This window comes from Spodoptera frugiperda, chromosome 25 (assembly GCF_023101765.2).
Source record: "Spodoptera frugiperda isolate SF20-4 chromosome 25, AGI-APGP_CSIRO_Sfru_2.0, whole genome shotgun sequence".
NCBI lineage: Eukaryota > Metazoa > Arthropoda > Insecta > Lepidoptera > Noctuidae > Spodoptera > Spodoptera frugiperda.
In genome coordinates, this window is record NC_064236.1 from 3370385 (window position 1) to 3394140 (window position 23756).

At 40.3% G+C, this 23756-nt stretch overlaps 2 protein-coding genes across 20 annotated transcripts in view; both read left to right on the top strand.

Moving 5' to 3' along the window:
* The first annotated feature begins 103 nt into the window (after positions 1-103).
* On the top strand, positions 104-2819 carry LOC118268812 (DNA ligase 1). The gene is made up of 3 exons (XM_035583490.2): positions 104-582; positions 841-1545; positions 2003-2819. Exons 1-3 carry the CDS (start codon positions 363-365, stop codon positions 2710-2712), a joined length of 1635 nt encoding a protein of 544 aa, XP_035439383.1. The 5' UTR covers positions 104-362; the 3' UTR covers positions 2713-2819.
* Positions 2820-9090: 6271 nt separating this feature from the next.
* LOC118268703 (hepatic leukemia factor) overlaps positions 9091-23756 on the top strand; it is a 101186-nt gene continuing 86520 nt past the window's right edge. For 5 of the 19 annotated variants that reach the window (XM_050704378.1, XM_035583325.2, XM_050704384.1 and 2 more), the window contains exon 1: positions 9097-9382. In XM_050704378.1, the coding sequence (XP_050560335.1) occupies positions 9283-9382 (100 nt within the window). In that variant the 5' untranslated portion in view covers positions 9097-9282. Of the gene's footprint in view, positions 9383-23756 lie in introns of all 19 variants that reach the window. The other 14 variants (XM_050704379.1, XM_035583302.2, XM_035583367.2 and 11 more) reach the window with 8 other exon arrangements.

A 23756-nucleotide genomic window follows, 5' to 3' on the forward strand; every position in this document is an offset into this window, starting at 1 on the left:
AAGTTAATGAAACACGTGCGCGGGTGATTCTGTCTGGCCCGTGTTACAACATTAGTCATAGTTTATAGAAAATATTGTTACTGTTGTTAGCGTCGAATAATATGACTATAATACATTATTTCAGATATAATAACTATAATAACACTATAATAACATAAATCGAGAGATAGAATACAGGCTGGTAAATATTTACTCGCCGGGGCTGTCAACAAATAGAAACACATGATAATCCTTCAATGTCAAATTTATAGTTACATTTGCAAAAATATGTCGCAATTTGTGTGTGTAACAGAGAGTCACAGTGGCAAGTCAGCAATATAGAGTGAGATTAACACAAGCGCGGCGGGCGACGGGAGCGTGTGATGGCGCGCGCGCTGCTGCTGGCGCTGACGTGCGCTGCGGCTGCGTCGGCCGCGCGCTACGTCGACTACTCGGGCGTGAAGATGCCGGCGTACGGCAGCGTGGCCGCCGCGGACTACGACGCGCCGCGCGACGGAGGCGCCCCCGCCTCAGACGACTACCGCGGCCAATCCCCGGACGCGCCCGCTTCGCCCGACTACAAATACGAAGAGGAACCACGCAGTAAGCACTGATCCGCCCCTAAGGCTACCCTACCCACTGACCCACAAAACCACACTTCCGACTAACTTCCTGTGTAATCATAATTACGCATAATGTTAAATACTTTATTCTGTATTTAAACGCACATTTTCAGATGGAGGAAGGCAGAAACCCATTCATGTGCATTCATCACTCACACTCGCTATTAAGTACCTAATAATATATAAAATATGTAACATCTACACTACGTACATAAATATTGTATTATCTGATTTACAGTAAAAACTGAGAAACCCATGAAGGATTCCGAAGATACAGAAGTGTGGAGAAAACCAGGGAGAGAGAGAAAACAAAGAGGACTGATTAGAATCATGGACAGCGCGACCGCAGACGTTATCCACAAGTTCCAGCGCTCGAGCGAGGAGGACTTCCCTAAACTGAGACCGAGTCACCGCTACGCCAAGCATCGGACTCGGCTCAAACAAGAGAGCCCTGCTAGAGACGAAGAGTCGCCATCCAGACGTCCAATAAAATATAGTCGAGATAGGAAAGATGTTGTTAGTGATATAGATAGAAAAGACTATTTCAATTTAGATAAAGATGACTTTCCAGAAGGTAAGAGTAAAGAATTTGACGAAGATGCTAAATTTTTAAACGAAGCTACTACCAGGCGCCGGAGGAAACCGAGGGACAGGCAGGTGAAGAGAAAGAGTAGCGACCTCGACTTGGCGTACGACGACGAGCAGGACCTGGAACCGCACCTGAAGGGCGAAGTAGAAAAAGAACCGCCTCATCGTACGCGACCGCCTGACGCGCGCCCGGCTGACCGCTTCCGGACCTTGGACGATGAGGATGAGGAGACCAGGGTGCAACCCGCCAGCAAGGCAAGGCCCAAGGCGTACGACGACTACGACGACTACTACGACATGAAGAGAGTCAATAGTATCAAAAGCAAACTGCCCTCGCTTCTTCGGAGAACAACAGGTACGTTGAATACGTAACATTCGTATAATTTAGTTCACGATGGACCCACCGAGTATTTTCTTACAACCACTAAGACACGTTTATACTTGTCCGTCGTGGAAGAAAAGAATTTCATTAGTAAAACTTTTTGATTTAATTTGACCTAACTTACGATTAGGTATCGTAATATTTTTTTTTTTATAATTCTGAATTATTTAACGCCGAATTCGAATCATTTAACATCATTAAATAGAAATACACCATAGGTACGTGCTTAACAAATGTAAAGTACATTGCACAAGACATGTGATGACATGGCTGCATTGGTTAGACTGTTTACATCTACGATAACTTCATTTAAACAGTGTGGCAAACGTTGTTTGTACCTAATGTTGTCAACCTCCTGACGATCGTGCTCTGTAAGTGCCTCAGCTTGAAGATCAGAAAAGCTAACGAAACGCTCGTTGTGTGTGCTCAGAGAGGGCCAGCCGGCCGTCGGCTACAAGCTACCTGGACAAGCTGTGGACCAACCGGCGTATGTTGCCGCCTGGACGTAAGCGCTTCGAGGACGAGGAGGACGACCAAGCAGATAACCACCTCGAGCATAACCGCCGCGTCGCGCCCCCCGCCCCCACTACCCCGCCGCCTCCACCGACTACCACCACCGGCACCACCACTACGACCACTACCAGTACGACCACCACCACTACCACCACCACCCCTGCCATTACCATCCCCGCAAGTAGCGCTCTTATTAACAGTAAGGAATTATCACTCGCCGAAAAATCCAGACTATCCATCCTGAAGAAAGACCAACGAAAGGAAGGTTTGCATATCGACCCCCCCACTAAGAAGCCACCGGTACTGCTGCAGGTGACGCGCTACGTGCCAACGGTGGTGATGGTGGAGCCTCCTTCCAGCATTATACCTTGGATGCGCGCGAGCGAGGTTTCTGACGACAATCCCGAGCGGCTCAACCGAGTGAAGAAGTTGATGCGACATAAGTTGGTCGCTAACTCAAAGAACATCAATGAGCTGACCGAGAACTGGGACCAGCAGGTTTGCGACTATGTTGACACAGCGCTTCTCGAGAACGGAGCATGCGCACTCCGATTACAGCGCACGGTCCGCGCTTGCACACTGTTGGCTCTCGCCTGCACTCTCCTCAATTCCTGGATTCCGTTCTAATCAATGTTATTATGTTTACGTGTTTAAAGTGCTATTTTGAATGTTGTACCTCACCTTGTTACTGTTTGTTAATTAGAACCAAGAAATTAAATCATATTTATTTATAATGCCTTGTATATTTTATAATACATTCCTTGATCGTCGTGTAGGATCATTTTTCATACCCCGTTATCATCCCTATTCTCTTCTTTGTTTATTATATTAGAAATAACTATCGTGAGACATAGTAAATTAACTAATGAAATACGATTTATTCACATAAATATATGGAGAAAAGCTCTACTAGGGGGACTCTCAACATGAGCAGCGGGCGCACACGCGACTTTATTATATTTTTTAAGGGGGAAAATTATCCAACGGCTTCTCTCGTTTTGGGCGAGGCGAGAGAGAGTGTCAGTCTCAGACTCTTACTGACTAAAAACCACTTCGTTCCTACTCTTGATTTTCGACATAGAACCCCGGTAAACCCGCTAGGTGGTCCGCAGCTAACTTTCTCCAAATATTTACGTAAATTACGAGAGTAAACCGCAAAGTTTTAGTTAATCTTCTTTGTCTTTTAAATTTTTGAGCTAATAATACTACTTATATGAACGACTATTGACCACAGAATACTCTAATACCTCCAACCGATAGAAACTAGACGGCAGCAGGAAATTTAAAAGGCACTTTGACTGTATATAAGTTTTACATTGTTCTCACATAGCTGAAGTAATCGAAACAATGTAACCAAGAATTGTATTGTAAATCTGATTGAAAAAGAGTAACCTATGGAGTTTCTTGCTCGTTCTTCTCCATAGGAATCTACACTTTGGAACGAGCAAATAGCTTCACTAGAGGACTGACCGACAGACAGACGTTATTAATATTATTATATTTGCTTTGACGTTCAAAAGTGCCTTCCTGGTCTATTTGAAATAAATAAAAAAAAAATAAAAAAAATAAAAAAATAGAATAAAGTGACAACTTGGTCTGACAGAAACAAAATAAAGTGTACAAGACATAGGTTTCAAATATGTACTTCATTTAAGAAAACATAATGAACATTCTGTTTGTTCCTAAAAGCTTAATAAAAAGTAACAGTGGCGTAGTTTGCATAGGTAATAAATATAATAATTGGGGGCCCCTTTTTTGAGGTGGGAAAGTCATTCAATAACTTTTCCCGCCCTGTCTCTTAAGCCTCAAATGATATAACAGTGAGCCCATGTTTGGGGACCCTTACGATGACGTTAATTTTACTAAAGTTGCTGCCAACTTTTGAACGCATGCTTTACGCAAAAATACCGCCTTCGATGGGGGCCCCGGGCTACGGGGGCCCCGTATAGCTATGTATAGCTTTAGCATATGTATAGCGTTAGCTACACCACTGTGTTTTAACAAAATACTTGCCATGGTTGCTAATAGTGACCGCGGCGGCTGGGCAAGTTGGATGCCGCGCGACGTGCAGTCTGTTCGATTCCTGCACGAATCGTTTGGGTGGAATCAATGGTTTGGGTGACATGTGTATGTACAATAATTGTATGTTTGTTAACACACCTAAAACACAGGTGGAAGTTAGGACTTTCACCTGTGTTTTGGGTGCGTTGTGTCAACGGAGAAGTTGTTCCGCACTAGGGTGCGACAACTTCTTTTTAACCGACTTCAAAAAAAGGAGGACATTACCATAACTAATAGAAAGACCTTAGAGATGATAAGGTTATATGCAAGTAAGTATTGTATGCATAAAGCAGAAGCATTGAAGCAATTTAGTATTTGTAGTTCCCTGCGAAATTCTTAATGACGTGGTTCCCTATACATATGTCCAGTGGGTACCTCGACCTAGTGCTTCTCAGGCGCGTCCACTGACTGACGTGATGTTGTTGTGTGCAGAGATCGCGATGCGTACGACGGGCGCCAGCGTGGCGGAGCGCGAGTTGAAAGCTGCGCTGGGGGCGCTGGGCGCGCGGCGCTCGCGCAAGGATGTGTCGGAGGCGGAGCCGGCGCCGGCGCCCGCGCACGCGCCCGCCCCTGCCCCCGCGCCCGCCGCCCCGCTCCCCTCCAGCAGCGGTGTCCCGCCGCCCACCTTTGCTCCTTCCGCTGTGTCTCCTGACACAAACAAGCGGTGGAACGACTTTATTGCCGCAAACAACTCTCAGCGGCCGCAAATTTCTATATATTATGTTACTTTTACTTTTTTAGCTTTAATATTAAACTATTTGCAGAGATACGACTATGGAAATATTTTGGTAACTAAAAACCCTATAATACACAAATCCCATACTTATGTTCTCAAACACCTTATTGAGAGTGGTTTACATTCAAAAATATAGAAGCAGTTACTTTTAAAAAAATGCCATTACATACATACATAGCTTCGCGCCTGTTTCCCATGGGGGTAGACAGTCAGAGACAATGCAACGCCTATTGCCACGATGCTTACACACCTACTTCGCTTCATCAACAACCATCAGTCGTGTCATTAATAGTTTGCAAAACATTAGCAGCATAATGATTTTGATTGTTTTGTGATGAATTAAGGTTAACATAATATTAATAACCTCACGCCTGTTTCCCATGGCGGTAGGCAGGGACTATGGAAATGGAACGCCAATTGCTACGATTCTTACATACCTTTTTCGATTCATTGTCACTATAACAGCTACTTCTGCCAGCTTCTTCGCCCGCGTTCTCGGGGGATAACATGTATTCTATCACCCAAATCAGCTCATACCCAGTTTGTATACCAAGTTTCATCAAAATCCGTTCAGTAGTTTCGGCGTGATTAACCGACAAACATCCAAACAAAGAAACTTTTACATTCATAATATTTATAAAGTGTGATAGTACTTATCTGATCACTTTTTTTAAAAGATACCCTAATTCGTATGTTTTACAAGAAGAGAAAAACTCAAATAGTTTCATGTAAACCGAATTATAGACCGCACAATCTAAGAAGTCAACTCTGACAGTTGCCATGTACCTAGTGAAGGGTAAATAAGATAACAAAATATCGTAGTCTTGTTGCTACGAAAAAGCGGCTCACGTAGACTTTCAATAGAACCCGAGTAGAACATAAAGATGCCTAATTTGTTTTGTATATAGACTTTAAAAAAGTATTTCTATTTTTTACTCTTAACTCTATAACTCGTAAGTAAAAAAGCTATAGTCATTTGAATATCATTGATATAGCTATAGATATATTTATTTAAAAAGATATTTATATTTATTTAGATATATTTAAAAAATATTTCTTGTTTACTCTACATACGTTCCTTGAAAATATATTACAAAATGCTCAGAGAAAAGTGGATTTTGAAAAACCAAGTATTATTCATAAAGGTTAAAAACAGTCGTTATTTAGGTACGATTATTTTTAAGGGGGGAAAATCATTCAATGACTTCTCTCGCCGTGGGCGAGGCGAGTGGGAGTGTTAGACTCTTACTGACTAAAAACCACCCCGTTCCTACTCCTGCTTTTCGAGTCGGAGCCCCGGTAAACCTGCAGCTCCGGCTTCAGGTACGATAGAGTTACGTTTAATTTTTCTTGGTGTCCATACATAAATATGTACTAACAAATAAATCAAATAACGAAATAAAAAAAAAACGATTCAGCTCACGTAGCATTATCTAATCATGCAAGTATTTTAGGGAGTACTGAGATTTTTTTTTTTGAGCAGTGAAAGTGATATTTAATGAGTTCTCCCGCCTTGGGTAAGGCGAGAAGGAGTGTAGTGTGTAATACTTAGTAATGCCTTAATACCACCCCGTTCCTATTCCTGCTACGAACCCCGGCAACCCGTTGAAATGTCCGAGGTGAGAGCTTGATATACATTAGCAAGACTTTTGTAATGAGATTATGTATTTGGGGTTTTGGAATATTGTAAATCCGAACTGCTTCGTGTTGCGTACTTGCGTAGCAGCCCTGAGCGCGGTCACTCATCCGCTGCTGAGTAAACCCTGCGCAAAATGAAATGAAGTAGATACCTATATAAGTCTTTGGCTACTGGTAAATAAAGGTTGAAGGCAAATCTTCCGCTAAGGATGCCTTACATTTTTTTACTCTAAGGCCTCAGTTGCGAGTTGCGAATTGCAACACAGAAAGAAGTCATAGTAATACATAGTTTGTGTCAAATTAAACTTGACCGATACTTTGGTGACAGAAATATTAAGATACACAACATATGCGATGCATTAGATACTTTAAGGCTCATTTGCACAATAGAAAGAAGTCATAGTAATAGTTTGTGTTTTATTAATGTAACTTGACCGATACTTTCAGAAAATGTAATTTTTTTTATGTTAAACTAGCTACTTCCGCGCGGTTTCACCCGCTCTGCTCGGCTCCTATTGGTCATAGCGTAATGTTTTATAGCCTATAGCCTTCCTCGATAAATGCACTATTCAACACAAAAAGAATTATTCAATTCGGACCAGTAGTTCCGGAGATTAGCGCGTTCAAACAAACAAACAATCAAACAAACTCTTCAGCTTTATAATATTAGTATAGATGGGCCGACGTTTGGCCGCTATCTCGCCTGATGGTAAGTGATGATGCGGCCTACGATGGAGCACGTCTGCCCATAAGCAACCTATTCACTCGGGCTTTGAAGACACACAGGTTATACCCATCAGGAAACACAGACATGTTTGTTATTGTTAAAGTAATATCATGCGACCCAGGGTGGATTAATAGAGGTACAAATCGACACCAGCAATTTATACTACGCTAACTCAAAAAAGCGTACTTTACAGTAGAGGCGTTTAAAGGGAAAAACGTGATAACTTTTACATTAATTAAGATACTTTTTTGAAATTTGGTATGCTTAATGTGTAATTTATTCATTGTAATATCTCATATTTATATTTCCTTAATTATTTTTATTTTTCGATTTAGCGCAAGTTAGCCGTATATAAACGTAACTCATCAAAAAAATGTTACATATTATACACGTCTAACTAATGTTAGCGTAGTGTAGTACGGGTGGTCGTAGTGCATGATCAATCATCTGATGCATATTTCAATATTTTTATAAAGAACATGTACTTACTTACAAAAAGAATAGTCAACGTACCATTAATAAACTAATTAATACGTTAACACATAAGTATTTACTATGTAAAAGTCGCTAAGTAGTTCATTTTACAAACGAACAAGTATACACACGAACGCACTAAACTACGCTAACTATGAGTTAGTGCAGTGTTGCACGGACTTTGACCAAAGTGATCCCCGCGCACACTCCGCTAATAATAGTTGGCGTAATATAAATCGAGTGATTTCAAAAAGTACCTTTACTTAGCGTTTTATAAGATTTGTAACTTTCTTATTTTTGCATATTTTTTCTCAATTTTTTTATTACGTATGTAAAAACACATTTTAAGCAACTTGACATAAAAAAACGTTTTTACCAAATTTCGAGTTAGCGTAGTATAAATTGCTGGTGTCGAAATTATTGTTACTTCATTTGTATCCAAAGGCTTTGCTAGCGCCGTATCTACCGTATCACGGCCACAGGGGTCCCAAAGCGCGTAAGCAAAAAAAACTTCCCAATTTTTTATTTCATTTATGCTCACTACATGGGCTCGCTGTTATAGCAGCGGTAAGTACCCTTTTCGCGGAGTAGCTTGTGAGACGTCACGGCGTCCTCATTTACTGCCTAAAACAGGTGCTTACTGGACACGGAAATTTCGGTAAGTACCTGTTTCGGATTTGGCGGGAGGAAACGGCCGGGTGTCGTCATTGCGAGAATCAACCGGAGGACACGGAGCATACGATAGTGGTGTGCCCTACGTGGGTAGAGCCCCGTCGTGTCCTTAGGTAGGTGACCTCTTACTGGTACACATACGGGTACCATATACTAAATACAATAGTATTTAGTATAGTAACAACTGATATAGTATATGGTCTAGAAAAGAAAACAAACAGAGACGGAAAAACAGTTTATTTATTTTAAGTGGTTATGAAGAAACATATGATTACAATAAGATACATTACGAACACAAATTAGTTTTACATACACACACACACACACATTAAACCTTGAATAAAAATTTATTAATTACTCAACAGTTGTTCCTTGTGGAAATTGAACCTACGACAATTCGCAGAGCAGCAGGTAAACAACGCAGTCAAGCGCCGTTTGAAACGAAATATCCTCGAGATGTTTTACAGAAACCGCATTGAAGAACATTGAGCACATTGAACTGAAGACGGTCTATTGCATTATAAATGTCCCTAATGGTGACAGATGTCAGATAGTGCTGATAATATACTTATCCAACGAAATAATGATAAACTAAACGAAATGCGGATAGCCATTCTCGCGTTGAGAGCAGCGCCACCTATGTGCGCGGTCTGAGACGCCGCGGCCGCCGGCAGGTGGCGCTGCTGCGGCAGGCGACGCCGCGGGCAATTGATTGCGCGGAGGGAGGCGCGAGCTACGCGGATAGCTGCCGCTGCCAGTATTTAATTATTTATTCGCCGCGCGAGCCGCGGGCCGGAGGTCGGTCGTGTCTGGAGACGAGCGTGCGGGGCCGGTCTCCCCGTCTAGTGTTGTTGTATCGAGTCTGTACCCGGTGTTATAAGTGACTATTATGAGCGACAGGGATAGATCGTCGCCTTCCCTTACGGACACCCCGCTGAAGACGTACATCGGCCGGCACGACGACGACTACCCCCTTATAAACGGAAACGGTGAGTACTTCCTTAGTTGTTGGTTGATGTTCAAAGACGTCGGGAACAGGGAGCACGGCGTGCAGGGGCTGCCTAGACCCGAGCAATAGGCACTGGGCGCGCGTCACGCGCTCCGTAGCGCGCGCGTGCTGGTCGCACGCCGAGAGTCCGCGCGTTGGGGCACTGGGTCAGTGATGTCGCCTTGTCGTGTACGATGTTCGGCTCTGCGGATCCGCACATGATAAGCTTTGCCGCATTGAAGCTTCCGCCGTTCGATCGACCCGCGCCCCTGTGGCCCCTTCCCGAAAAGCGTCTACTTACCTATAGCTCGCGGTAGCTACGCGCCGTCTACCGATCAAAACGGAAGCTATCCGATGTCTTCGGGTCGGGTGGGCTGAGGGTGGCCGAGAGCCACCGCCGTGGTGGGCTCACGAGGCCCGCGAGACTGCCGAGCGATGTTGCGGAGCGGTCTCCAGCTGGCGCGGATCGATAGTGGGTGACCTTACTTCTGAAAAGTTTGCCAGTTTGCCAGGGTGGTGTCGCGAGATAACTGCCGAGGAGCACACTGCGACATTTCCGGTTCCCTAGTTGGTAACTTGCGGGCGCTGCAAGTCGCGGGTCACGAGTAGTGCGAGCACCACGCGGCGGCGGGACGTTTCGCTGTCAGCTGATTGCTTTAATAGCAGCTAGCATTATGCGTGATTGTAAACTCGCGCACTTTAACATAACTACGCTGCAGTTTGACATTGATTCAAGACAATGTGATGTTACAACTACACTAATTTAGTATAAACACTACTGTGTATTTGATAGTAGGAAAAATAAATTTAAATTCGACTTTCCTACTTTATTTTGCTCTGAATTAAGAAGATTATTAAAGGACAATGGCACTGTTTTTGAGTCAGACTTGCAAATTGAAATTATTTTCCTGTTATAACAGGTAAATCTGTGATAGGTAACGTATGTGTGGTTTTTTAAATGAAAGAAGTTGTGAATGAGTGCGGGCCGGGGAATGGGATTTAAACTGTTACCCACGACTGTATCAAATTTCTTGAAACAGTTCTGATTTTCACAAACTCAAATAAGGAATACTGAACTTTCAATATGCTGTAGTGACGGAAGGTCACATTCCAAGGTTCGAGTGCCGGGTGCCACATATCGTTCTCATGGATCGGCTTGCAGTCCGGCAGCCGGCAACCGGCCACGGTTGCGGCGAGTGTCGGCGAGCATCGTGTCGCTGTCTCCGGCACATCCGATGTGAGGAGCGCCTAAGGCTCACGATATGAATAGCGCTGCGAGCGGAGCGAGGGCGAGCGTCGAACGGCGACCTTGACCGATATATATATTATGATTGTAGATGACGAGGAGATGTACACTCTCGCTTTATTGACCTTAGTGTAGGCATAGCACACTGGAACCTGCCTTCCAATGTAGGTAGTAAGATGTGCACAGGATTCTTATACACTCCTTTTAGATGAACTGTAAGTATAGTGGCTAGAGTAGGTGGACCGGCCGCAAAGCACGTGGTCCTTAGGCCAGGGCGTGCTCGCTAATTATCGGCGCTTATCTGTGCGCCTTACTGATAACCATGCGATGCGCTGCTACGACACTCTTCTGATGTGATCATAAACATAGATAACGTCATTCTACGCAAAAAAATGTGTGTTTATGTATTAGATGTGAGACAACTAACATAGTTAATTCAATCCTTAAAACTAAATGAAAATGATCTTTGGTAATGTTGAATCTGAATGTCATAACACAAACAGTCAAACTTATAATATAGAATAGATACTTGGTTTCTTAGCGAATGTAAAGTCAGCAAGCAAGGTCCAACTGACTAGCTAGTCACTGACAAGACCTGACTAATCTGTTAAAAGATAAACAAATGAAACGCAGATAATAAGTGTCGCAGCCCGCAGTATGTGACGAAATGGGTACATTTCACATCGTATGTGAACTCAATACTGCTGTTTCCGAGTACGCTAATTAAATAGGTACCGTAAAACATGGCAACTTTACCAAATTTTAGAACAAAACACGAATAGATACTTGTAGTCTATCTTCTTAGCGACTTATTTTAGCCGTAGTAAAGAAAAAACGACAGATCAAAGCAACTTTACCTAGCAGAGGTTGAGGTACAGAGGGCTTCATCTAGGACCTCTTCGTATTATAATGCAACTGACTAGCTAGTCAGACATTAGGGAAAGTTGCCACAATCGTAATTTACCTGACTAATCTCGGGGTGTAAGGAGGAACTTTTTTATGACATGTATATTTAAACAAATGATTTCTAACATAAATATTATTCCCTTTTAAACAATTAAGTTCTAAAATAATATTTATGTTTAAAAGTAAAAAAGGCTACAAAATAATGTTTAATCCTTGACTTTTTAATTTTATGACTTCACTATCTCCATAGCTAATTATAACATCACTTCCGTATAATTTTTATAGTGTCTAGCTCCGAGTTTTCTGCGGTTTTGTTTCATGGGAGCCATTTTGGCTGTAAAACAAGAGGTATTATTAAATACATTATATCTTATCATCCAGGATATTCACTATTATGCTTAGGTATTTGAAAATGGTTACATACACACAAACAAGAAAAAAACATTTATTGCCAACCCTAACCTGTGTCAACATTACCGAAGCGATTATTTATCAATAAATTAAAGAAAAAGCAATTGCTGACATTACAACAGTAATCCCAACTATAATATACATACAAGATCAAAATTTCACTCACCTGTGACAAATAGTTAAGGCTCTGTAAGCACAATTTACGAACAACTAACTTTTAGCTCATTTTCACGCATACATTGTGACGGCCATTACTGGCATAATAGCAGTCTTACGTCTACGCAAAATATAGTAAATATTTCCTTTTAATGTCTAAAAAATACTTCTATTACAAAACAGAATTCTAGTGGGTAGATTTTTAGATAAATGAGTTTATACCGAATACCTATAGTATGGTAAAGTTGCCAAGGGCCCGGTAAAGTTGCCATAGTTTACCGGTACATAGTTAAGCTCCAACGAAAAATACCTTAGATAGGATTAAAAGTTGAAAAAATAACTTCTGAATTTTTACTTCATAGTTTCAATTGTTCATCAAGTCTGCTTTGTAGTGAATCCAACTGCTCTATGCAAAGTGTAGATTTGTATGGAGTGACGAGTAAAATACTCCATCAATACAATATGAGAATATTATTATGTTTATAGTCTCATTGATACGAAGCTCATATTATAGATACATATATACAATATAATACGACTGTATGGTTGGCACGGTGGCTGAGCAACTGGCTGCCGCGCAGCGCAGCGGGTTCGATTCCCGCACGGAGTAACTTTTAGTGTGATCCACAAATTGTTGCTTTGGGTCTGGGTGTCATGTGTATGAGAAATTGTATGTTCACGCCCACGACACAGGAGTAAATGCTAGTATGGGGCAAATATATATTCTGTATAACGTCAATATCAGACGTAATTCTTTAAAAAATATTCATACAAAATATTCATGTTAAATGGTGCTCAAAACAAACTAGTTATATTTAAATAGACACAAATAGAAGTCGACGATCAAGATGGTGATAAATTTCGTCTTGTTATAATTTCGGCTGGTGAATTTATGCGCGTGCACATCACCGTGGTACCTAGACAATAGGCAGATGGAAGTTTAGAGTAGAACGTTTCCTGAGTGATTGTATCAATCTCAGGCGTCGGTGGAAGATTATGTTACCTATTTAGATAAGATTAGATTAACCGAACGAACCGTCAACTCACACGCACGGCGCCGTTATCTATGTTAACCCTAAAATAATTTTAAAATAGATAAATGTAATGTCACTATTTATTTCTAAACTCTTAATCTAAATACGGTAATTTATAACTGGAACTATATTTTAGCTCTATAAGTAAACGATAACAACGTTGAGTTCTGATACACTTTTAAAGAAAAAAGTGCCTAATTCGAGAAATGTCTGTCCACTTTAAATTCTTCAAAACTTTTTCTTTAATATTTATGTTACATATATACTTCTTTCATATAATTGAATTCATGACGAAACTAGTAGTAGAATTCCTTTTTAAGTGTGGGAGAGTCATGCTTCGGCACGAATGGGCCGGCTCGACCGGAGTGATACCACGGCCTCACCGAATACCGACGTGAAATAACGCTTTGGGTTTCGTTGTGTGAGTGAGGTTACTGGAGGCCCTATTCCCCCTTTCCCAATCTTCCCAATCCCCCAAAAACCCTTAAAATCCTAACTCCCAAAGGGCCGGCAACGCACTTGTAAAGCGTCTGGTGTGTCAAGTGTCAGGTGATACGTCTCGTCTACTCGTTTACTGGCGTGTTTAATAAAAAAATATAACTATCGTGAAATTGATAAAAGTAAATAAAAAGTACTCAGTAAAAATATTTTCGAATAAAAATATAGAGGATTTAATTTTACGCTTTGCAACTCTGATAGAGATATATAGTATAGAGCAGTTTATATGGCTATGAAGTTTGTCAAAAATTGATATAAAAGGCACAGAATTAACGCACCACTTACTATCAAAAAAATTAGCGCAGAACTGCCGTTGTTTCAGTTTTCTATATACATACGTATAACTTGTTCGAAGGGGAGGTACACTCAGCTCTCGTTAATTCCAACCATCAATAATCCGAACTTCTCTGTAATTCAAATTTATCACGTGGTTCCTAGAAAAGCTCTTTATAGGTATTTTGAATTGAATTAATACATTTTTATACACTTGATAATTCCAATGAAAAAGTCAGTTCTTTCAATTGACTCGTTAATTTGAACTTGTCGTAATTAACTTATGGACAATGCGAGGTTTCAGAGAAAAAGAGAAAGAAAGATCTCAGAATTTGCTGATGTCAGTACTGACATTTTGAGTCAATTTCAAACGGAACATTTGACATTTCCCTTGGCTAATTCAAAAGTCCTTCCAGTTTTGAATCAACGAGATAGAACTGTACCTATATAGGCCAGTTTTTCATGCACCGTGCCATACAATAAAACAATATCAAACTCCGAACAAGGGTGTCGCATTCACATTGTATGCTGTTGTGAACTGAGTTTCAAAGCTTTTTGAACTAAACTAGAATCAGTTGTTCTTTTTGGTTCAGCGCTCGCTAACGGATTTTTCCAGTAGAATTCCTTCAGAATTGGTATCAAAAGCTTTGGAAACTCATGATTTTTGTTCTATTAATAAATATACCTTATTAAGCAGAGGAACTGAGAGTGGGAGTGAGTGGGTGATTTTTCTATTGATGTTCCGGGTTATTTTGAGTTATTTTTCTGGGAATCAGTTTTTTTCTCGTGCGCATATTATTGAAAAAGTATGGGTATTTCGTGATAATTAGTGTCTGATTATGATGACGATGATAAATAGTTTTTTTATTTAATAGAACTATCCCTGAAATAAGCGTAAACTTTACTTGATCAATATTCATATTACCTATGCATTGAGTTTTCCTATCACTTCGAAACGACGGGTGCTTATAATCTTATGTCATTTGGCGTATACCACTAAACTGTCGCGGACAGATAAAAAAGTGCTTCTGTATTTTGTTATTTAAGTGACGGGCGTCCGAGTGCCGGCGCGCGCCGTCCCCAGCCGGCTCCGGCCGCCGCGCCGCCGGCTGTCGGACGCACGGTTGTCCACTTTTCGTAGAGATTGCAATTATGTAGTTTCAAACTCCAACCGGCTCAGCATCGCGTCATCATCCGATTACCAACAAATATAGTTTTTTCGAAGAGCTCGTAATATTCTGAATACTTAGATAAATCTAGTCTATAATATAAAAATAAGTCGGGTTTTCCTTCCTGACGCTATAACTCCAGAACGCACGAACCGATTTCCACGGTTTTGCATTCGTTGGAAAGGTCTCGGGCTCCGTGAGGTTTATAGCAAAGAAAATTTTGGAATATTTCAAGAGATCAGCAGGAAAACAGGGAAAATCATTAGTGGCGAAACGGAGTTCGTCAAGTTTGCTAGTTTATATATATTTTGTCGTTTTAGTCGACCCGAATCTGGAACCTCTTCTCGCATTTGCTCTCGATCATTCGATCATTGAAGCGATATGTTTTCAGTAAAAATACAAGATGTGGCTTCGAGAATAAAAGACGACAATATAATATTTACTTTGTTACTACGAAGAAAAGGTACGGTATTCCCCTTGTTGCATTTGTTTGCAGAGTACATTAAAGTGCACTTTAAAAGGAACTATTTTTATATTCACTTATAGACTCATTCAATTATTGAAGTAAATTTGTTTTACCACTCAACAAAGTAAACAGTTTAGCTGTCCTGAGAAGAGCTTTTTAATATTGTTGAAGATAGATAGGGCTGGAACTGAGTTAAATGGATGGCAGCGACTGTTTGTTAAATGTTGCAAATTTAACTTAAACAGTGTGCTCTGTGCATGTACTGTCGAATCGATGGAAAGCTTAATATAATGTAACGTAGCCAAATAAATATTATAGCCAGCCAGTCCTATTATAGTGATACGCAGAAACCACGACGGGTTCCTTCACAAAACACTTTTTATAGGAGTGAGCGGGCGTCTACCTACCTATCGCAGTTTCAAGCCTTAAGCATTCACAAAAAACTCCATGCTTGTACTTTGGACTGTAGTAACAAGTATTGTTACTACGTTAGTCTGGAACTCTCTATACTTACTCGTATATATGTACCTTAAAAACATATATACTATTAATATCTACATACATACAAACATAACCTCACGCCTGTCTCCCATGGGGTAGGTAGAGACAATGGAACGCCAATTGCCACGGTTCTTACACACTCTTTCGCTTCATCAACAGTCAACAGGGTACTTTTACTTATTAACGTTAACTGTGTGACAATTAGGGAAATAAGAAAAATGCTGTAATGAAACAAACAGCTCGGTACTAAACTAGTAACAAATATACGTACAAATATAATTTATTGCGTACGAGAGATACTTCCTTGTAAACTTTGCGGAGAAACGTAATGATAAACATATATTACGACAACGGATAACACATTGTGATTTGACTTCAATGCCGAATAACAGCAGCACCTAGCGGCACGTTGCGAGTGGCGTGTGCGCCGCGCCATGTGATAAGCGGCGCGGGCGCGGGCGAGCCGCGCTAATGATCCACCAGTCTGACGCGGTCTAATGGTTTGTTCGCACGACGTTAGTATTTTGGTCCAGTAGCGAAGTATATAGTAGTTCTTTCTCGTTTCTGTCTTAAAATCGAAGTGAGTGAGAGCTACTGAATACTCGCTACTTGACTATACAAGCGTAGTGCGAACATGGCATTATACGTTGTTTATACTACGTTAGTATTCTAATTTAGAGACGAGTAGCGAGTGTACATATAGTAACTCTTGTCCTAAAAGAGAGATACTAAATAGATGCCACTGGACCAAAATACTAACGCAGTTCGAACCGGGCATAACGGCTCGTAACTCACGCTTACCCCTTTTGTTCAGTAAATCAGTACGTCCATTTACATACCTATACAGCATTACTTTTGTTTGTCATATTGTTCTTTTGTACGATTTACATAATATTAAGTATGTATGGCGGTTACATGAGCCATTACTTCAATACAAACGGTCGTAGTACGTTACACAGTTATATCCAGTTCTACGATCATAGGAACTGGTTCTAAAGTTGCTTTTTTTAATCTCCACATTTCCAGGGTTGACGGGCAGCCAAGCAACAAATTGGACAATTTGTTACAACAGTTAACAGTGACCGGATTGAAGTAAACGAATGTGTGAGTTAGTGAGGCGGAACTTGTAATTGTGCGCTAATAAATGTGGAGGTCCACCCGCAGTCCTCCCGCTGCGGCCGACACGCTCGAGCCCTCAGAGTGCCTACTACGTGTTTATTTTACGTTAACGCGATCGACACGTTTACGGCGGCCAGCGCTCTGATTAGCCTGCTCCAATTAACTAACCAGCCAGAGGGCTGTAGGCGGTAACTTTTTCATCGCGTTAAAGGAAAAAAAGAATTCTCACTAGGCCCTCAGTACGCTATCATCTCGCTCGACACTCGACGACATATTAAAGTACGAATAGACTATGCATATAGATACAATATACACTCTGTCTGTAATTGAAAAATTTATTGTGACACGATAATTAGTGTCGCATCAGCCGGCTCATGCTCCGTAGAAGTGTGAACAGTACAGACATTAATGTCTGACATTTCAGTCTAAACGTACCTTTACCTATGATACCCGTGTAAACTAGTTCACCACACTTATTGCCGCTAAATAGTTATTAGTATTTGTTGGAATCTGTATAAGTTACCGTGCTGCAGCGCTGTAGGTACACACGTGACAACTTAATAATACTAAGCTGGTAATTACTTATGCAGCCAAAGGGCCTGTGGGGATGAGGGACTTAGGGCGACTGAAAATAGATTTGTTTCTTTTTATGTGATATACTGGTAAACGAACCTACAGATTATCTGATGGTAAGCAATCTGCGTCTCCAGAGGCGTTACAATAGTGTATAGCCGTCCTTTTGCGGATTAAGAATTTGGGGATTGGGAAGTTTGGGAGGCGGGTACTTGACTCTCCAGTATCCTCACACACACGACGAAAAACAACGCAAGCATTGTTTCACGTTGATTTTCTGTAAAGCTGTAGTATCAACGCAGTGGACTTTCGTGCCGAAGCTTGGCCCTCTCACACTTAAATGTTAAAATTGTAAACAAAAGATCCGACGAAAACTTGAGTCAACTTCATTCTCTTTCTTTCATTTATACATCTTATATTTATGAACTATATTTATAGAATAACTGACTGAGAAAATAACCTATAGTTAATTCAGTCAGGCCGGTTCCTTGGTCTTGTTGGAGGCCGTGGTGGTGGCTACTGGCGGCCATTCCGCCGTCACTGCCAAACGTTCGTGTTTGGTTATCAAGTAACCTTCGGCGCGGCAGCGTACGACCTTTTGTTAACTATTTTCGTTGCCGTATCTAAGGCAGAATTAGTGCGCATATCTATTTTGTAGTATTTATTATAAAGAACAAATATATATTATAGCAACTTCCGCGCGGTTTCACCCGCTCTTCTTGGCTCCTATGGGTTATAGCGTGATATTTAATAGCCTATAGCCTTCCTTGATAAATGCTCTACCCAACACAAAAAGAATTATTCCAATCGGACCTGTAGTTCCGGAGATTAGCGCGTTCAAACAAACAAACTCTTCAGCTTTATAATATTAGTATAGATAGTATAGTATAGATTTTATTAATTTGTTTTCATTGAGGAGAGTCCGAAAATCTCTTGAACCAATTCTCCTAAGAATTAAAATGACTGGTTTCTTATTCCAATATTATAATGATTGGGCCGATTAGGTCCTACTCAGCAAACAGCGTCTAAATTGTCTTGACGGAACGCTAGTTTGCATTAAATAATAAAAATTATACATAATAAAGTTTAGTTTACTTTCCGTTTCGTGATTTAAAGATATTGCCGTTTTTCTTTTTTGAGTAGTCGTAGCCCATGAATGTCAGTCTAAATATCAGTGTGGTTAGTAATAGTTATAGTTTTTATATAGGGAGTGTAATATTCGGAATGGAGATAGAGCTAGCGGGCTTGTGGACTTAGGTATTACATATTTATTTACATAGCAGCATTTACATTAATTAACTAAAAATCACGGTTTACTCACGTACCTATTAATAATGGAGAAAACCCTTGCTACTTTTTCGTCATTATATATTTACACCAATAATAATTCGGTTACTCATTCTCTATTGAGGAAGGAAAGATGAATAACTTAGGTATTTAGCTGGAATATTTATTTGTTTTTATAGTGACCACTGGAAAAGTACGTGTCTATATTTTGTTTAACTACCTATGTATTTGTATATAAGTGACAAAGAATAATGTGGTAAAGTTTAACGTCAAGTTTTCATTTCCCATTCCCTAATATGTTAGACTTAGCACTTAGGATGATCCACCTACTAGGTAGCTAGTTTTTATATAGAAGATACCTAAAGATTGTGAGATATGAAGTCTGCAGCACTAACCAAAGCAAAGATAAACTGGCCTTTATTGAAGACTGTTCCTCACAATATTCAAATACAATCTGTTTACTGAGATCCATTGTGCACTTGCTAGCAGGTGTGGTTATTTATACCTGTGTATGTGTGATGTGAAGTAATCAGCGGTCGAGGTTCAAGGCGGCGCGGCGCGGGCGCCGGTGTAGTGTGGGCGAGCTGCGCTCTGCTTACACACTAAGTGTTGATAACGTGAAACACGTCGCACTGCGCGTCGCATTGGCTCGCATTAGCACCGGTAAATATGTTAAGAGGTGCGCGCGCGCCGTTTGGGTGATTACGCATCATTTATGTTTTACGCTTTAATTATGTTAGTCTAATGCGGGACACAATAAACTTCCACACATTCAATTGTTGTTTAGTGAACGAGTGGGTCTGTATAACTAGACAGAACTTTAATCACGTATTCGTTAGCGTAGAGACTACGTACCGTGAACACAACACAATTATTGTGTCTATTATGTTTATTATGATGTTCCTCTATGAAGGTACGTACGCGGCGCTCTGTCAAATGTAATGTTATGTTATATATTCATGTATAATAAGACGAAACTGCTAGCGTCATAATTGAATTATACTTACTAGCTGTAGCAAGTTGAAACAAAGCAATTGTTCTAGTTGTCGCGTCGTCGGCGTCGCTTTGAGTCTCCGAGTATGCTGCCAGTGCCTGGTCGTCCCTAGTTCCCGAACCAACTGCTAGACGACACTTAGTTAACTAATTGTTTGCAATTGTTTGTTAGTGGAGTTGTCAGCAGTGGTAGGAACAAACAACCTAGTTTGTTCAAGAGGCGTACTAAATAGTTTAAATTATTAACATAAAGAAGTAATCTCGGCTTTGTATTAGAAAATAGAATTGTTAATAGAAGGATAATAGTGATTACATAGACTGGTCCTCTTGGTATGGGCACCCATGCGTCGATTGTTTCATAACATGAATTGAAAAAGTGGCTGTTAGTCAACCAATGCCTCTCTTCGTAATGTCGCGTCTTGTCTTAAGGTAAAACAGTCATCATCATCAACAGCCTTAGTAGCCACTGTTGACTATAAGCCTCTTCTCACAAGGAGAAGGTTTAAGCATTAACCACCAAAGCAGGTTGGCAATTTCAAACTTATTATAAATTTTAAGCTCAGGTTTCCTTAACGATGTTTACCTTCATCGTTTGTCAGTAGTGTCTAAATAGTCTTAGAAGGTACATACGTATAACGCGGAAAAAGTCACATTGGTGCTTGCCATTGGTAGGTTTTGAACTATCACTCTCATGTATAAGAAACGTGAAGTCTTAAGCATTTAGGACATCTCGACTAATTTAGATAATACAGAAACTATACTAAAGGCTTAGCGAGTCCTGTGGACATTTTCCCCGCCCGCAACGCGGGAACGAAACCTAAGATATTTATTATATTCAAAGTAACTCGATAATATAGAAAGCTGAAAGCATTGTTCGGTTACTTAAGATTCCTGTTTTCCCTTTTGTGTGTTCTATCGCTTATTTAACACTGGTTTTCCTTGGATACTCTTTAAGAATTGTTTTGTTTTGCTTCGTGTTATTGGTAAGCAATTCTGTTGTTATCCGTGCTTCGGAATTAGCTGGTAGCTTTATAGAAATAATGGCAGATAGACATACACACTTCCATTTATTTATTGTTTGTAACTTTAACTCTTTTAACAACATTATTTTGTTGTTGTGCGAACAGAACCTCGGTGCCTGTTACGTTTCTAGCTGTCACTATTGATTTCGAAAACATAGAACTATGAACTATTAACATTTACATAGAACTATTAACGGCTATATTTCAAAGAGTTAAACTAGCAGAAAAATTGGAAGTAAATCCCGGACTTGTAATAATAAGTTACTATTTACGTTGTCTAATGATTTTACAAAAAATACACCATAATAATAAGAATTTGCACTATTGCTGCAATGGTTAAATCTTAGGTACTAACATTACAGTCCATTCTTTCGAAATGATATTCAATCTTGTTCCAATCTTTGTTTAAAAAATTACCTATTTTGGCTATTTCAGAAATTGAGCCGTGATTGTTGTCTGGCTTACCAGACATATATACTGTATACTCTTAAGTATAAAGTGGAAATTGTGAAACAACTCTTGAAGACTCTTGAAGATGTCAAAACAAGTCGACTGCATCTCGCTACTAGCGCCGTGATTATCGCCTACTAATTATTTCATAGGCACGAGTGTCATCATAAAAGAGACGACACGATCGTTACTGTAGCGATAGCAACGAAGCAGCTAAATATAGAAAACCTGTATCATTCTGTATGTATAACGACGAAAGCGATTTGCCACGTAACTTAAAACGCGCGACAATGCGACCGTCACATCAAAATAATTTAACATAATCGTATAAAATAATCGCAGCGCCTAACCAAACACATACACCTTTGTGTTTGTTAGCATAACGGGTTATTTTGTCAGCTGTGTTTATATCACATATCGACCGGTATATTACGTACATGTATATGTAGTAGTATATATATACATACATGTGTAGTAGTCCGTACCAGACAGTAGCTCTGGTTGTTTCCGCGGACTTGTTCTTGGCCCCGCAATATATAAATTTATGTGCATTCATTGCCGGCCAGGCAAGCAGGGGAGGGTGAGCGCTGATCGTGAGCCAGCAATCGATGGCGTGTGCCTCGAGCGCTGACTGTACACAGCCGGCATATGAATATGACATAGCCACACAACCGCACTTCAAAGTACACAAGGTTTCAAGTCAAGTCATGTTTGGGTCAAAGTAATTGGGAGTATACTTCACTTTCATTTACTCTCTGAGTTTCAAGTTAAGCTTTGATTATGCCTTTTCCTCGTCTCTCCAGCCCCCGTTGATCCAACACTAAAATATTATTAGTCGGTCTGATATATTATAATAATGTGTTTACATATGTTGAACGTAATTTGAGCATTATTCTTATCTATTTAAGGTACATAAATAAACACTAAATAAAATAGAATAATGTTACTTACGTCTGATAGTTTCTTTCATTACAAATACTAATTATAGAATGCTCTAAAAAACAAATCACGCTAATACTATGAATGCGAAAGTTTGTTTATTTGGATGTTTCGGTGTTTAGAGGTTTGTCCGTCAATCACGCTGAAACTACTGAACCGATTTTGTTGACATTTGGTATAAACAAAGACTTGGGTGATAGGATACTTTTATATTCAAAGCCGCTGGCAGAATCTAGCATTAATAGAAAAGTAAATTGCAAGATAATCTTGTTTTTTTTTGTTTAAGGTAGCCTATGTGTTTTTTCAGACCATGATCTACATCCAAATTTTCGATCCCTTCAGCTGTTTTGACGTGAAGCCGAAACAAACAAACATACGCATTTATAATATTAGTATGAGACATAGTAGGAGGATTACATTATAGCATTTTCAGTTTTGTACTTCTTATTGGCAGTGGTAGCTCGCGGCGCTTTTATGGAAATAAACTCGCGACTCGCCCCCATTACACTGGCGAGACAAGTTATGACACAGCCTAGGGGAGTTTTCAGTGGAAAGTAACTCTTAGTGACATTTTTAATTCATTACGTTACTTTAAACTTGAAGTTCTCAAGTCTTGGTAAATGTTAAAGTTATAAGGATTCCGGCTCGAAGCAGGAGTACTGGAGTAGAGAAGGGTTTTAGTTTAGTTAAGGATTTTAGTGAGTAGGATTCTGATACTCTCTCGCCTCACTCAAGGCGGGAGAGCTCATTAGATGATTTTCGCCACTCAGAAGAAAAAAAAGTACGTTGAACCAGTAATGCCATTTTTTGTCGTGTGGTTTTCAGCACAGTATTCGTGAGGCACTGCTCACGAATAATAAGCACACCCCCGAGGCAACCCCCCCCCCTCGTGCCACGCTGCACACCGACACGCTGTGTGGCTGTGTGAGTGAGCCGCCCGCTGCCTGCTTCAACTGGACTCAACATTTAGGGATTATAGCGTTAGCCCCCATACGCCTATATGTATTGTGTATCCCAAGTATAAGCCCCCACTCGCACTAGCGGTTTACCGTCTAGGCGCTTCGTCGGTTGCCTTAGTGGTTTTATCACGGTTGCATATTTAATAAGAAAAGCGGTGATGCTCGACTGCAGGGTAATATAGTTAAAAAATCAAAAGTTAAAGTAAATAGAATAATTTGCAAACTAATTCATATGTTACTAAAATAAGATTACTTATTTAAGTAAACGACACCGACAAAATGTTTCTTTTAAAATGTCTAGTGGTTTCAAAGCTACGCCTTTGCATCTCAAAAGTGGATCTCATCACGCTTTTTGACGCGCGGTAATAAGGTT

What these genes read in the sequence shown, in the direction of transcription:
- LOC118268812 (XM_035583490.2), top strand. Translation starts at nt 363, where the DNA reads ATGGCGCGCGCGCTGCTGCTGGCGCTGACGTGCGCTGCGGCTGCGTCG. An exon ending in ATACGAAGAGGAACCACGCA is followed by an intron (nt 583 to 840) that starts GTAAGCACTGAT and finishes TCTGATTTACAG; the next exon opens with TAAAAACTGAGAAACCCATG. An exon ending in GCTTCTTCGGAGAACAACAG is followed by an intron (nt 1,546 to 2,002) that starts GTACGTTGAATA and finishes GTGTGTGCTCAG; the next exon opens with AGAGGGCCAGCCGGCCGTCG.